This window comes from Ostrinia nubilalis, chromosome 2, assembly GCF_963855985.1.
Source record: "Ostrinia nubilalis chromosome 2, ilOstNubi1.1, whole genome shotgun sequence".
Classification (NCBI taxonomy): domain Eukaryota; kingdom Metazoa; phylum Arthropoda; class Insecta; order Lepidoptera; family Crambidae; genus Ostrinia; species Ostrinia nubilalis.
The window spans coordinates 4,627,601-4,642,161 of record NC_087089.1 but is presented as its reverse complement, the minus strand read 5'-3'; the positions used below and the strand labels follow the sequence as shown (position 1 = coordinate 4,642,161).

General features: G+C 35.3%; 1 protein-coding gene across 4 annotated transcripts in view; it reads left to right on the top strand.

Annotated features, from left to right (window-relative positions):
• The first annotated feature begins 5,539 nt into the window (after positions 1–5,539).
• Positions 5,540–14,561, top strand: part of LOC135080376 (voltage-dependent calcium channel type A subunit alpha-1) — a 32,098-nt gene continuing 23,076 nt past the window's right edge. For all 4 annotated transcript variants that reach the window (XM_063975043.1, XM_063975024.1, XM_063975036.1 and 1 more), the window contains exons 1-7: positions 5,540–5,642; positions 6,143–6,243; positions 7,626–7,781; positions 12,550–12,770; positions 13,350–13,453; positions 14,237–14,352; positions 14,438–14,497. In XM_063975043.1, the coding sequence (XP_063831113.1) occupies positions 5,617–5,642; positions 6,143–6,243; positions 7,626–7,781; positions 12,550–12,770; positions 13,350–13,453; positions 14,237–14,352; positions 14,438–14,497 (784 nt within the window). In that variant the 5' untranslated portion in view covers positions 5,540–5,616. The remainder of the gene's footprint in view (positions 5,643–6,142; positions 6,244–7,625; positions 7,782–12,549; positions 12,771–13,349; positions 13,454–14,236; positions 14,353–14,437; positions 14,498–14,561) is intronic.

The window sequence follows — 14,561 nt, the reverse complement described above, 5'->3', positions numbered from 1 at the left end:
AATTGTAACCTACTTATTAAGATAATCTCTGTTAATGGTCTTGTTAAATTTTAACCTATAAACTCCCAAACTCCCAAACTCCCAAGCGGTTCTATCAACCTAATACATCTCATGGTCTTAAGGTACCTAGTCACCGTGACAGTTTATTGTTATTGCGTTATGTTTTACTGACACTGGTTGTGTTAAGGAACATTAAGCCTAGGCGCAGACCATCGATTTTTAGTCGGCCGATAGTTGAGCCCGATCCTAATTTGTATGAAGAATCAATCGGTGTAATGTGTGCACTTCCGTACATGCCCATACTGATTAACTGCCCAACTAAATTATCGGCCGACAAAAAATCGGTGGTCTGCGCCGAAGCTTATAGTTTTGTTCAACTTGAACCCATAATATACTCAATCATCCTATCAACCTAAGACGTCTCATGGTCTTAAGGTCATCTCCGTGAAAGTTTAATAGGTAGATTAATACATTTTTAAGTGACCCCTATGAAAACAAAAGTCCTGTTATGTGTTATCATAGGAGTCACTTAAAAATTAGGGATTGATGGTGAAAACGGGCATATGTCTCATTTTACTGGACCTCAATGGGTTATAGGGAACATTAATTTTCTGTACCTACTTGTCGTCCCAATCTAGACCTTGTTTTCCTTAATAATAACGTTTACTAATACTGGATGGTTAAGCAACATTTGTTCTGTCATCCGAATAAAGACCTTATTGTTCATAATAATAACGTGGCATTCCCGGTGTTTGCAGGTTGGCGGCAGCGCAGGAGGCGGCGGGCGCGCAGGCTCGCGCTGCGCCAGCTGATACCATGGGCGGCGCGCACCAGCCCGCTGCTCCGGGGCCCAGCTCGCTGTTCATATTCTCCAACGAAAATCCTATTCGGAGGTGAGCATGTTACTTCATTATATTACAAACATAACCCTTCCATTTGCCTTCGCCAAAGTTGTATAGCTCAAAGAATGCTATTCGTATCGGAAGTGAGCAAGAGTTTTCACTGTACTATACGGCAATTACGCCAACTTTTATCATGGGCAACGCGTAGCGGCTCTTCCATTCGGAAGAAAGCTCGTGACTGTAGGTACTGTATTAATGAAAATACGTCAATCATCAGGAGAATCAATGTACCGTGTGGGCAGTTTACGCTATGGTATTTTATCTCGCTGCTCCGGGGCCCCAGCTCGCTGTTCATATTCTCCAACAAAAATCCTATTTGGAGGTGAGAGATCACTTCACTATACACAATGTAGGTACTTTGGAAACATGAAAGTGACATAATGCTTAATACAATACAACATACATCTGTTTCCACAATTTATTACACCGATCTTGTCACAACAAAGAAAAATTTCCGCGCTTTTAAGCGATTTTGTGAAAAATATTATTGGCAGGTAGCTAATTGCTCATAAGATTGGCCCCCTTCATTAACTTTCCCCGGGAAGCCTTCACTAGTTGGGTTTTTATTGGCTACACAGGAGTTGCAGCGGGAATAGTCCCGTACCTATACACGGGCATGTACCATGGGCCGTTCGTTCATAACAACCTGAGAGCTCAGAACTTCATTGCACTGTAGGTATAACGTAAATACGCAACTCACAAGGAGCGCTAGCTGATCGATGATCTCGTAACAGATTGTTTTATCCCGTCGTTCGGTGATATAGCTTCTTCATACTCGTATTCTTCATCTAAAATCCTATTCGGAGGTGAGCATGTTACTGCACTGTATTATGAAAATATACATCACATAAAGACACAGCTGATAATATTGGGCAGTTCATAAAATCCTAAGCACTCTGCTATTGACTGCACTGTATGTATGATAATACTTTGCTCACAAGGAGCGCTCAGCTGATAGGTACCATGGCCTGGCTGGCTGGCTGATATAATGCCTGTTATTCTCTCTGAGACATGACTCGCCCTTAAATTCTCCAACGAAACTCCTACGAATATTCTTCACTTTGCAATGCTAATGATAAAGAGCGCCAGATAATATCATCAGCTCGGGGTTCCGTTGCCCACGGAATCTATACATTACCTAGTTAGGCATAACATTCGATATCACTCTCGATTTGATGAAGCTTTCTCAAAGCCTCGTCATATTCGGAGGCAAATCCATCACTAATTTATCCAAAATACCGTAGAAATATCCACAATCACTATTCCATTCACATTCCGCATACATGTAGTCCTACCAATTTACAGTCGTTGGCTATGTGCAGCAAAATTACGAACGTAAATCATTTCTCTGAACCTCTCCTATGTTTGATAACTACTATCATACGACTGAGTAGGTACGCCCTTTCGACTAGCTCAGTCAGCCGGACTACCTAAGCCACTAACTACCGCAAAACCGCAAGTCCAGCATGCGTAAGTACAGTTAAAAGCACATCAGACTATCATTTTTCATGACAGAATAGTACTATTGCAACTAAATGCAGTATTTAGCTTGACGTGCTATCGTATGTTACATAGTTTTACACTGGTAGAGTAAATAAAGTTTAATGAATTTACGTTAGAACAAGTGAGCTTGATATTTAATTAAGTTCATACTAATTACTTACCGTGATTTATTTTAATATCAAAAACATGAAATGGTCAAAGAGTAAATGTAAATTCCAGCCGCATTCGCTAAAAGTGAAGTGGCCATTACGTATTTAAATGTGGAATAAACCCTTCCAACCCACATCTCATGCAAATTCCTGAATTCACGACCAGAAATGAAGATGCATTTCTTGCTTGATGCCTCTTAATTATTACGTTTTCATTTGCATCAAGATGATGCATTTGATTCCGTTCTTTTTTATTCATTGGATAACCATTTCGAGTTAGTGAATTAGTGTGTCGCCTAATTCGAGTAGGTATTATTATTTGAAATAGCTTCTATGAAAAAAAATTAATGAAATGTATTTTAATGTATTTATGATTGTGACTGTGTATCACTGTGTTATGGAACCACTAGTTAACAACAATATTTAGATACACAAATTAATTGGGACCACTAGTTAACAACACCATTTAGATACGCAAATTAATTTTATTTACTTGCAAAGCGATTACTAAATGAAAGTCAGCCAATTGGTTTGTAGTAGTAAATCGATTAATTTATTCATACGAGTAGGAGATGAAAGGATAGTTCACATATACTTGTTGCCCTGCTACGTCACAACTAAATCAATCTCACCGTGATCGTGAACTCTTAGGTCCGTATTACCACGGGTATTACAGAACGAAGTTTAAAACTATTCTATTTATAGCAAATGATTGAATTCATTGAGGCTTTTGATAAGTCGAATATTTACATCAATCACGATACAAAATCGAGTCGAATTTTAAGAACTTGATCGTCGTTACAAATTTTAGACACGCTTACAATATTTTCGATGAACTGTTATTTATTAAAATGCTACACAAGTACCTAGGTATTATTCACGACGCTAATTATATACGAGTAATACCTACTTGTTAACGTTAACAAAACAGGGAGCTTGTTTCTAACAAATCTATCGATAAACAATAATTGTCAAACGTCAAATACTGGGAATCCGAATAATACACGTTTAGTCACGGAAGAAATTCGTAATCGGCTAAATTATGTATATAGGACGGGTCAGAGAATATTAACCGAAGAACTGCAACATACCCTCCCTGCAACGGTGGAACGGTGCCAGTTCTTGTAACTGCGATATTTAGGTGCGTTATAAATATTTGCTTTTGAATGCAACGACTTTACGAGATGCTCGTGATTGTGAGATTTTGCGAGAGTATTACATCTCTACTTACAGAAAGTTTTTTGTTGGATACTATGGCTGATCTGAAATACTACGCTTTATTTCTTTGTGATTTTGATTGAAAAAAATGTAACTTTACCATTTCTATTTTCATAATAACGGAAACAGTAGAATTTAATTTAATTGACGAGAAACATAAATCCCCGAGTGATTTTAGATTTCCAGCCTAATATTACGGATTTGTTTTTTGTTAATCAACATACTTTATTATTAATTCTGGCGACTGCCAATAAGTACTATTTACTCTTTGGTTATTTAAAACTAGTTAAATTAGGAGTTTTGGTTATTACATTTTGGTGTGTTTAATGTACCTAATTGTGAAATATTGAATCCTACTACACTGAAAAACGACACCCATACTTCCCAATCCCAACTCACAAGCACTAGCTAAAACTACTAAAAAAACTTCGCAAGTGTCAGAACTTTACTTCATCAAGTAATCCCTTTAATGTGCCTATCTTGATGACGTGTTGTATCATGTATGCACGTGTCAGACACGATAGCAATTTTCCGATTAATAGACAGTTTAGCACTAAACAGTGTATCAAACGGCACTTATGTCGCTATAACTGCATTATCCCCACCGGCGGCGCGAAGGCTGTAATTAGGTACAAGCGTTTGATAAAAGATTCCACTTTCAACTGTTTAGACAGAATGACAATGGTTTTGTTATAACCGTTCATTTTTAAATGAAAGTTTTAAAATGAAGCTTTAAAAAATTAACACACTTGATATGTGTCAGCGATGTTCACCAATGAGAGCGACTTTTTTCTGCAAGTAATGGATAGAAAGAAAATAAAAAGGGAAACTAAGATTTAGGTTGTAAGGGCAATTAATTTTATCTCGGTTGATGATATACCAGACACTTGGCAACGTTTCAAAAAGCAGTCGTCCATTGTTAATGCATGATTTATTGTAAAAGATATCTCATGACTAGACTATACCATACCATGTCCTACATAATAAGATCTAGGTTATTGAATAGTCGCGAGCTTGTATACAGGCAGCGCCATCTCTTGTTCTAAATAAGAACCTTATAATTCCCAATGTTGAAAATTTGCTAATCGAATATAACTTCTATTTCCAGGTATACAAAATTCATCATCGAGTGGCCGCCCTTCGAGTACGCGGTGCTGCTTACCATCATCGCCAACTGCGTGGTGCTGGCGCTGGAGGAGCATTTGCCTAACGGCGATAAGACCGTCTTAGCACAGAATTTGGTACGTTAAACATAGATTTTCTAAATACCATAATTGCATATCAAAATCAGATAACCACTCTGTCTCTGATCTGTTGTACTCTGAAAGCTACCAAGCAAATTTTCAAAAGCCTATCGCATCCGTATCATGAAAAAGATAAAGATATTTATTTACATAAACATGTGTGAAAACAAATGAAGTGGTAAGTATTACAAAAACGCTCAAAACTCAATTCAAACTTAGATAGGGATTAGACGAATGTTATTATTTTGACCCATTACAATCTTTTTGATTCAAAGTAGAGTGACGTTCTATAAATGGACCTTTTGCAAAGACCAAAAAAAATTTTAACGTTGATTATTTTTATTGGTTTTTGGCTTTAGTGCTCTAAAGAGCTGTTATTTTATAACTCAATCACTTGTAAAGCCCTAAAAACAAAGAAAGCATTCTAGTATTGCGAACTGTGTTTTTTGTGTTGATATTAACTTTGTTGTTTTCTGTTTGTTGCAGGAAGAGACCGAGACGTACTTTTTAGGAATATTTTGTGTAGAAGCCTCGTTAAAAATCTTAGCCTTAGGTTTTGTTTTACACAGGGGATCGTACCTTAGGAACGTTTGGAACATCATGGATTTTTTCGTTGTAGTAACTGGGTGAGTATTGCATTTTATTACTAGTGTTTTGTCTTAGATGTGTTTGTTAAGAACTTTTCATTACTAGGATTGTGTATTGAACTAATCATAAAGAACAATTCAATTCAAAAACTATTTACTATGCCATCAATGTTGTTCTTTACAATGTTCATGCGAATATGCATTATGTATGAATGAATCTTTGAATATGTTGGCATGCCTTTTCAATGTGCATTTTATCGGTCTTCTTTCATAAACTGTATTAGTATCTCTTCATACCTTAAAATTACTATTTATAAGAAATACTATTACGCTTGTAAGATGTTTGCTTGGTTTTAGTTTTGATCAAATAAAGACTGTAATGCCAAAATATTGAAAGACTCAGAAATTCATACGACCAATCAGTTGTGATCAATCAGGCCACCAATTGGTTTAAATTGTCAGTCAAAAGTTCGCCAAAAATCTTAGTCAGGTGCCACAGAGTGTGTTTACCTTACTGAACGAATAATGACAAAAACTAGGTCGATGACGATATTCGCCGAATACAACGTGGACGTTGACCTGCGGATGCTGCGCTCATTCAGAGTGCTTCGCCCGCTCAAGCTCGTCTCGCGGATACCAAGTAATTCACAGTAATTGGCGAACCGTTCACATAATACCTACCTTATTTGTATAGAACGTTCTCGCTAGATATTTTCGAATTTCGAATTTTCCAACGTAGACGTCGCTAGTGTTTTTTGAAAATAGAACTTTTCAATTCTTAGTAAAAACGTAGCGTCGAACTCTCGGCACACTTTATGAGACGTTTCGTTACAGCTTAGACAATGTGTGATACTTATTTTATTGATTAATGGAAAATGTTTAAATGTTATTTGGATCAGCTACGTGTTGCATAATAGTAACGATTTGCTATAATTGTGTATTGCGTAGGTAAAATATAAAAGTTTAATATGTAAGAAATTAGATAAAGAAATGATACTAGGTGTGAATAAATATGGTGTATTTAGATTAAAATGCGTAATAAACGTGTGATTAGTTTATAATAATCTGACTAATTAGATACACGATATTTAGATGGTAGAAATTAAGCTAGACGATTCATTTTAAAATATTTTCATAATTAATAAACAAGGTCTGTGCTTTTACTTTAAATGAAACTCATTACTGAAACTCTTTTACAACGCCATTTTCGTGACAAAAAAATACAAACTTATTAAAAAAGAACCCCAAAAAGCACAGACTTACGTAGAGGTTTTATTCCTAAGCTAGCTGCTAGTTTCAAGCTATAGTACCGAGTGATATGTGTTTGGCAGTATCATCACGCAGCTGCCGGTCGCGCCCGACGTCGACTTCAGGACCTTGCGTGCCATTAGGGTGCTGAGGCCCCTTAAATTAGTATCGGGCGTTCCTAGTGAGTTTTAGAACATTACTAGCTACACGTAGCAACATTAGCACTGGCTGTTGCATAACTTCTACAAGGACAACGAAACAAAATTAAAAATAAATCAATTCAGCTTGCAAACTCTTTCGATAGTATCGATTGTGTTACAAGCTGGCTGGAAATGACACCAGAAAAAACACGCCGTTTGATAAATTGAAAAAAGAACACCTGTCTTTTGTTTTCGAGCGAAGTTATGCAACAGCGCTCCCCATTATTCTTGTGCACGTTAACTAAACGTTTTCATTTGTTTTACCATTTTTATCATCTCCATAGCGTTAATCTTTCTTTCGTCTTATCTAGTATTGTATCGCTAGTTTGAATAGTTACCTTTGCCAATATACTTTAACCTGATCATCTCTGAAATTGAACCTTTAAACTGATACCCTTGCCAAATAGCTACAGTAACGCAATTTTCCAAACTAAAACTAAAGTAAAATGACAGTCAATTAATGCTTTTCAATCTGTTCCGTAAAGTCCTTTCTTTCCTTCATTCTCATTCAAGCAATCGAAAATTACAATTTAAGCTTTGTCGGCATTATAATAAAGTTTGATTTCTCGTGTAGGTCTGCAAGTGGTCTTGAAGTCCATCATCAAGGCTATGGCCCCGTTGCTTCAGATCGGGCTGTTGGTGCTTTTCGCTATAGTCATCTTCGCCATTATAGGCCTCGAGTTCTACTCTGGGGCACTCCATAAGACTTGTTATACTTTAGAAGATATTAGTAAGTACTTAATTTTGTTATTATCCGAACCATAATACGTACACAGCCTACCACAAAATGTCTCTTATGGATTGTAAAATTTGTCCCAAAGGCGTTAACGATTCGAGGTCAAAATTTGGCAGATTTGAATAGATCTCTCATAATTTTATACGTTAGTTCCATGTTACGTTACGCGTAAGTCAGAAACTGGTGCCGGTTGATAAAAAAATTTTACAGGACACCAAATAAAAAACCTAACTAATTCATGATCAACATACTCGTACTATCACTAGACGTATTTTCATAGTAACAGTCAAAACAATCACTGATAGTTTTTGCTGTCGAATTCAAATTTCAATAAATCACTATTTTGTGCTTCACATGTTGATGCAACTTTTACAATCAACAAACGCTTTCCAATTGAATGTTTTGTTTGTGTTGTATTTTAACTTCACCGCTACAAACAGATGCGCGTATTTCTGTTTCGGTTTTGTTTAACTGCGGTTTCATATTTATGGAACTGACATGAAAATAAATCGCAACTAGGACAGTAACTTTGATTTATTATTTTTGTGTCAAATTGGTTATGAAATCAGATAACTACACTCGCTAGTAAATGTATGGAGTCACCCTATTTGTCCCAAGCTATCTAAAGATCTAAATTACTAATGAAGATTAATATGGAATCATTTGAAATTTTGAAAGGTTAAGTTATAAACTTTAAATTGATACCATAGACACATCATCATCAGTCATTTACTTAGCTTTTTATACGATCACTCGGAACAAAACATAAGAGGTGTTTCGATACTTTTGCTTGCGAATAGGATAGTAAAGACCTCGTTGTCTAAAGTCATTCTCCACATAAATTATACATCCACAAGCATACGATGAATTTTAGAGTCTTATTCACATTCCCCCTGAAGACTACATTAAAACACCAAAGAGGATTAGTGCCCTACATACAACGACCTAGCAACTGCAAGCAGCGTTAATGCTCACAAAAGATCGACCCAGTTTCATTAATTAACTAATTAATTACATCGCGAAACTTTGTCGAATGCACGCGAGAGCATTGCGAATCGGAAACTTTGTGCATATCGCACACCTAGATCTAAACTGAGACAACTCAAAAATTGCCAATTTTGACTTATGCTTGTATTCAAATACTCGGTTATCATACGCATCTTTCCAACATAACAGGTTTAATAAAGCCTTGATCCATTTGCCGCTAGATGGCGATAACTTACTTTTGTTGAATCAACGCTTGTCAACCCCTTCCACCTAAACAAGCGTTTTGTCAGTTGACCTTCGCTAATATCAGAGAGTGCACGTATTAAAATGAACGAAAACGCGGATATTTAGATTTGTTACAGTTAAGCAGAAAATATATAATGAGTTAATTTGAGTAGTAACAGTATTGATGAATTGTTCTGCAATAGTCAACCAGATCATTTTGACTTGTTCCAGTTTTGTTTGATAGAGTAACTTATATTTTGTTACTATTTTGAGTTGAGTTTGTTTTGATGAATCAACTTGTGAATTTCTAGTTGGCGTAGTTTTGTTGGATCAAATTTCAATTCAATGTTTTTCTATACAGAACGCGTAGTTTTGCATGTTTCACCTAAAATCAGGTACATTATGATAATCCCTGTTTCTAAATAAAGTTAGTTTTATTCAAACTGTTCAACTGTTGTGTTTGAGAAGAGTGTTTTGAGTTAACTTACTATTGTTGGATAAGTAAAAATTACAGTGGATATTTTTTTTATTTTCCGAAAAAAAGATGCTAGGTCGTTTTCTTTTAAATATTTTGAGAGAACAGTGTAAAGATAGTTAAAATGGCAATGTACAGACGACGGCACTTCAAGTTAAACACTGTAGTAACTAATGTAGTTGTAATACAAGTGTATAGTCTGATATGCTGTTGTCTGCACAAGAGATAAAACCTTCTTTATAATGTGGAAATAAAAAATAATGTAGAAAAAAGGTCTATAATAAGTAAATAAATAATAAATAAACATATCAATTAGCTGATGCTAAGAAAAAGTGGCTGAAGAAACTCAAACACCTATCATGTTCACCATGTCATGAAATCTTCATTTATATCTCTTATGCTGATCCAAATCGTGTTAAAAAAGAACTGTTTTCTCAAACAATTCCTAAATTGATGATTAAGGATATCGAAACATTCAATGAAAACACTTTAATAGTGCAGGAAGAGGACTCAGCCACATCTTGAAATTTTGAAATACAGAGGACCAAAGAACGTGGAAGAGATGACATTTGAAAAGTTTTATGACTCTAAAATCTTGCAAAAAATGTGGGCAACTAATTTGGTTGTAGACGAAAATCGGAATCAAGTTAAATGGCACGATATCGCACACCTAGATCTAAACTGAGACAACTCAAAAATTGTCAATTTTGACTTATGCTTATATTCAAATACTCGGTTATCATACGCATCTTTCCAACATAACAGGTTTAATAAAGCCTTGATCCATTTGCCGCTAGATGGCGTTAACTTACTTTTGTTGAATCAACGCTTGTCAACCCCTTCCACCTAAACAAGCGTTTTGTCAGTTGACCTTCGTTAGTATCAGAGAGTGCACGTATTAAAATAAACGAAAACGCGGATATTTAGATTTGTTACAGTTAAGCAGAAAATATATAATGAATTAATTTGAGTAGTAACAGTATTGATGAGTTGTTCTGCAATAGTCAACCAGAACATTTTGACTTGTTCCAGTTTTTTTTGATAAAATAACTTATATTTTGTTACTATTTTGAGTTGAGTGTGTTTTGATGAATCAACTTGTGAATTTCTAGTTGGCGTAGTTTTGTTGGAACAAATTTCATTTCAATGTTATTCTATACAAAACGTGTAGTTTTGCACGTTTCACCTAAAATCAGGTACAGTATGATAATCCCTGTTTCTAAATAGTATTGTTTTAATTTAAACTATCTCCTATTTTGTTTGAGAAGAGTGTTTTGAGTTAACTTACTTTTGTTTGATAAGTAAAATGTACAGTGGATATTATTTTTATTTTCCGAAAAAAATGATGCTGGGTCGTTTTTTTGTAAATATTTTAAGAGAACAATGTAAAGATAATTAAAAAGGCAATGTACAGACGACGGAACTTCAAGTTAAACACTGTAGTAACTTATTTAGTTGTAATACCAAGTGTATAGTCTGATATGCTGTTGTCTGCACAAGAGATAAAACCTTCTTTATAATGGAGAAATATAAAATAATGTAGAAAAAAAGTTCTATAATAAGTAAATAAATAATAAGTAACCATATCGATCGGCTGATGCTAAGAAAAAGTGGCTGAAGAAACTCAAACACCTATCATGTCCACCATGTCATGAAATCTTTATTTATATCTCTTTGCTGATCCAGATCGTGTTCAAAAAGAACTGCTTTCACAAACAATTCCTAAATTGATGATATAGGATATCGAAACAATCAAAGAAAACCACTTTAATAGTGCAGGAAGAGGACTCAGCCATATCTTCAAATTTTGAAATACAGAGGACCAAAGAACGTGGAAGAGATGACATTTGAAAAGTTTTATGACACTAAAATCTTGCAAAAAATGTGGGGAACTAATTTGGTTTTAGACGAAAATCAGAATCAAGTTAAATGACACGATATAAAAATTTTAAGAGTGGAAAAAGAGAACTTAAATCTCAAAATGTCCAAACAAAACTGATTCAAGTCTAAATATAGTTTATTATTTGTACAAAGTCATTCTCCTAAAATGTAACAACTAAAAAAACTGCGATTAAAGGTAAAAAGGATAGATTTTTTGACCCACTTTATATACAGGGTCATTTCACAGCCTATCAATAATCTAAAATAAAACTGAGTTTCATAACTTCCCTAACAAAAAATTTAGTAATACGTTTTTTTCGCCTCCTGAAAAATGCCCTTTTTTGAGTTGTCTCAGTTTAGATCTAGGTGTGCGATATAAAAATTTTAAGAGTGGAAAAGGAGGACTCAAATCTCAAAATGTCCAAACAAAACTGATTCAAGTCTAAATGTACTTTATTATTTATACAAAGTCATTCCCCTAAAATGTAACAACTAAAAAAACTGCGATTAAAGGTAAACCGGATAGATTTTTTGACCCAGTTTATATACAGGGTCATTTCACAGCCTATCAATAATCCAAAATAAAACTGAGTTTCATAACTTCCCTAACAAAAAATGTAGTAATACGTTTATTTCGCCTCCTGAAAAATGCCCTTTTTCGAGTTGTCTCAGTTTAGATCTAGGTGTGCGATATATTTTCTTGTTACTGGTAATGCACCACTATTTCCTGGGGTAAAATAAAAGTGCGGTTGCGGGTAAAATACGGTTAATCATACGGGCCAATTTCTCAATCGCTAAGGTAACTTTTGAAGCCTTTACGGTAACTTTCATTATTTTTGATCAAATTTTAGATCAAAATGCTATGACAATAAATGTTTGCCAAGTCCATGATTCGCCAGAATTCATTAATTCGGCTATCGACGGTAACATTATAATATTATGGTGATACTTGCGAAGCCGGGGTGGATTGACAGTTTTCCGATGACAACACTAGGTATATCTTAACTTACATCTTCTAGTTAGAAGTTACACATTCTAACATTGACATTTCTGAAGTTTTGTTACCAATGTAAGCTCTAAATTGTTCTCTGTTTATCTATATGCCTAATTTTTAGATAATCAGCCTTGATGAACAGATGTGAGCTATTATTATCAAATGTTCAATGTATACTAAAACCCTTGTTCCATCAACAGATGAAATAATGAATGATGGCGACAATCCAACGCCTTGTAACGCGGACAACGTGTCGCTGGCGCCGTACGGGGCGCACGTGTGTGAGTACGATAAGAGCACGTGCCTCGAAAAGTGGGAGGGGCCGAACAAGGGCATCACGTCCTTCGACAACATCGGCTTTGCCATGCTCACTGTCTTCCAGTGCATCACCATGGAGGGCTGGACCGCCATCCTCTATTGGGTAAGTCACTTTCACACAAGTCATCAACCGTCAGCAAGTTCAGATACGTCTGATCATAATATTATCATCTATTAAGTCCTGTGTAGTTTTGGTTCGTTTCATTCAAATTCCCTCCACTGCCGCCCAAAGATTTTCACAACGACTGCTCTTGCGCTGACCGCATCCAGGCGCTTCCCACGACCTTCACCAGATCTCTTGGAAGTTCGTTTCAAACTTTCAACAACAATCATTAAAAGCTTCAACTACGTTTAATCGTTTTCCATGGCATTGTAATTGTGACCGGAATGTTTTCAGTGGATATCTGTTTAACGGTACTCGTCAATAGCTTGGTCAGATACCATCTGTTGATACATAATCTTGGAGGAGTGGATTGCCGTCTAAAGATCATTAAGACAATATTTTTCTTCATATCTTCACATTATTTGTAAACATCAACTTGACCACACTTAATAATATTCCAATGCATCAGGAAGCTGCACTATTAAGCGATAAAGCATCGAGAGATAATTTACTAGTTTCTTCCCCAATCATTTTAATAACTTGTATCAAACTGCCACTAACTATTTTGTTTTGTTTCAGACGAATGACGCGTTAGGTAGTGCGTTCAACTGGGTTTACTTTGTGCCTCTCATAGTATTGGGTTCATTCTTTATGCTCAACTTAGTTCTCGGTGTCCTTAGCGGGTGAGTCTTCAAACACTTCACTTTTATTGCACTCATCATATCATTCAATGTCATAATACTCAATTGATGTTAACTTTTCGTTTCTGTTATCAAATGTGTTGCTTAACTTACTTTTATGTTTTGGTAATTGACAAATTCCGTCAAATTATGTGTGCATCATTGTTATTTCCTATATTTCGCAGAAATAATTTGACATAAAGATGGTTAAGCCCGTTTAAATTAATTTGATGTTTTAACAAAGATGAAATTTCTTATAAAATAATAATGATACTTGCTTTACGCTTGGCCAAAACCAGAGAATTCTCTAATGAGAGGGGGCGCGTTGAGAGACGAGCTCAGTTCCAGAAGGAAAGAGCTCGACAGATGTTCAACCAGGACTTCAGCGCGTACCTAAACTGGATCACAGAAGCAGGTCTGACTTGAGATCTGACTTGAGACCGTGTGACGCAGCTTGATATCTATCGTATTACCAGTAAACTTAGGTCTATGACCTGCTTGAACTAACAAAGTTTATGCTCTGTGTCTTTTTTAGTTAAATCTTGATTTTGGTTCACTCTTATTTGTATCATCTCATATTTACATTACGCTATTATAAGCTTCATCCTGTATCTATAAGTAATCTCAATTATTTAAGTAAGTACTGATAGACTTTACTATCGACTATTTATTTGTATCATCACCTACGTAATACCTACAAGGCTAGATGTATCGAAAAAATAAATTATTATGACACATTTTTGAGTATTGCTAGAATCCATTTCACACCTTATGCTATATTTACAGTGAATTTGCTAAAGAAAGAGAGAAAGTAGAAAATAGACAAGAATTTCTTAAGTTAAGAAGGCAGCAGCAGCTAGAGAGAGAACTTAACGGTTATGTTGAGTGGATATGTAAAGCCGGTAAGTTACTTGAAAACAACAAAAAAAAAAACAAATCAAAGTCACAATAAACTTGAAGCTGTTAATTAAAATGTTTTTATTTCAGAGGAAGTAATATTAGCAGAAGAAAGAACAACAGAAGAAGAAAAAATGCACATAATAGAAGGTAAATATGTCACCCGGTCGAAAGACAACACTAATGGGAAATACGATAAAGCTTTTGAAAATAT